The sequence below is a fragment of the Penaeus monodon genome, chromosome 30 (assembly GCF_015228065.2).
Source record: "Penaeus monodon isolate SGIC_2016 chromosome 30, NSTDA_Pmon_1, whole genome shotgun sequence".
In the NCBI taxonomy this organism is placed as follows: domain Eukaryota; kingdom Metazoa; phylum Arthropoda; class Malacostraca; order Decapoda; family Penaeidae; genus Penaeus; species Penaeus monodon.
In genome coordinates, this window is record NC_051415.1 from 23,947,231 (window position 1) to 23,948,358 (window position 1,128).

Genomic DNA, 1,128 nt, shown 5'->3' on the forward strand with positions numbered 1-1,128 from the left:
TTGAGACTCATTAGTTTTGTTCACATGTTATGCAAATTAAATGCTTGGTTATGCGCTCCTTCCGAATAAACGCCCCTCTCAAATTATGTTTTATTGATTAAGCACCCCTCTCTAAAAAGCCAAAGTGTAGTAACTAAGAGAATTTTACAAACAGCTTTGTACTGTTAAAGATCATTTTACATTATTTATGAAAACTTAGATATAGACATGACTTCATCCTAAAAAGGAAGAAGACATGTCTATATCTGCTGGCATTCTGTCTGTCAAATCACTGGAACTAGCCTTTGCCTTGTCCTCATCACGCTGAATGAACACTGCAATTTCTCCCTTGTCTTTTGTTGACATACAAAACACTCAGCCCAGTCGATGCTACTTTGTTCTTCATCGCCTCTGAAGAAGCAAACTCAGTTCTTCTGCTCTGAGTATTTTAGCTCATTTAAGACTGTAACGTGATAGCTTTTTGCGGTTCGAGGTAAAGCTGCCATGTAAATAACATCTTATATATGGTTTTCTCAGGTTTTCCCACCTTGGATCATTCGTAAAAATTGTTGTCTCATAAGGCTTTAAAAAAAAGCAGCAAATGACTTTCAACACTGGCTCCCATACCACAAGTACTTCAGACATGTCAAAGGCTATGTGTGGGAAGTTTCATGTTTTTAGCAAATTGTGCACAATTGGTCCAATCTCTGACACAATATCAGCCCACTATAAATAACTGATATGCAAAATCCCACGTTGTTAGATGTTATATATTGGTATTTCATGAAGTTAAGAATCTTTACCCGTAGCATCCCTGGCTGCCAAAGGGGATCCTTCTCGTTCCAATTCCCGACGGTATCTCTTCACATTCTTCACCATAAGGTCCTTCCGGGTGAGTTCGTAGTGCGTCGGGAAGTGGTTGATCATTCTGCGAAGAAGGCACAGAGTATCAAGTAGGAATAAAAAGGATTCCAAGATTTCTTCTTTTATGGAATAAGTGTTTAAAATCATGTCAGAGTGGTTTTCTTTTTTTTTATATCACTTACTGATTGTCATTCATCCTGTAGCCACTGTCAACACTGAAGAGCGAGCGACACGTTTGCGCACCTGCCCTGCGATCAATAAAAATATATGGTTGTAATGTAACGT

The 1,128-nt window shown here is 38.6% G+C and overlaps 1 protein-coding gene across 1 annotated transcript in view; it reads right to left on the reverse strand.

The window, feature by feature from the left end:
• Nucleotides 1-1,128, reverse strand: part of LOC119592389 (probable tubulin polyglutamylase TTLL1) — a 12,636-nt gene that overhangs the window by 5,298 nt on the left and 6,210 nt on the right. Inside the window, exons 3-4 of the mRNA XM_037941209.1 lie at nt 1,026-1,091; nt 783-907 (exon numbers count right to left, since the gene is read on the reverse strand). Coding sequence (XP_037797137.1) covers nt 783-907; nt 1,026-1,091 — 191 coding nt within the window. The remainder of the gene's footprint in view (nt 1-782; nt 908-1,025; nt 1,092-1,128) is intronic.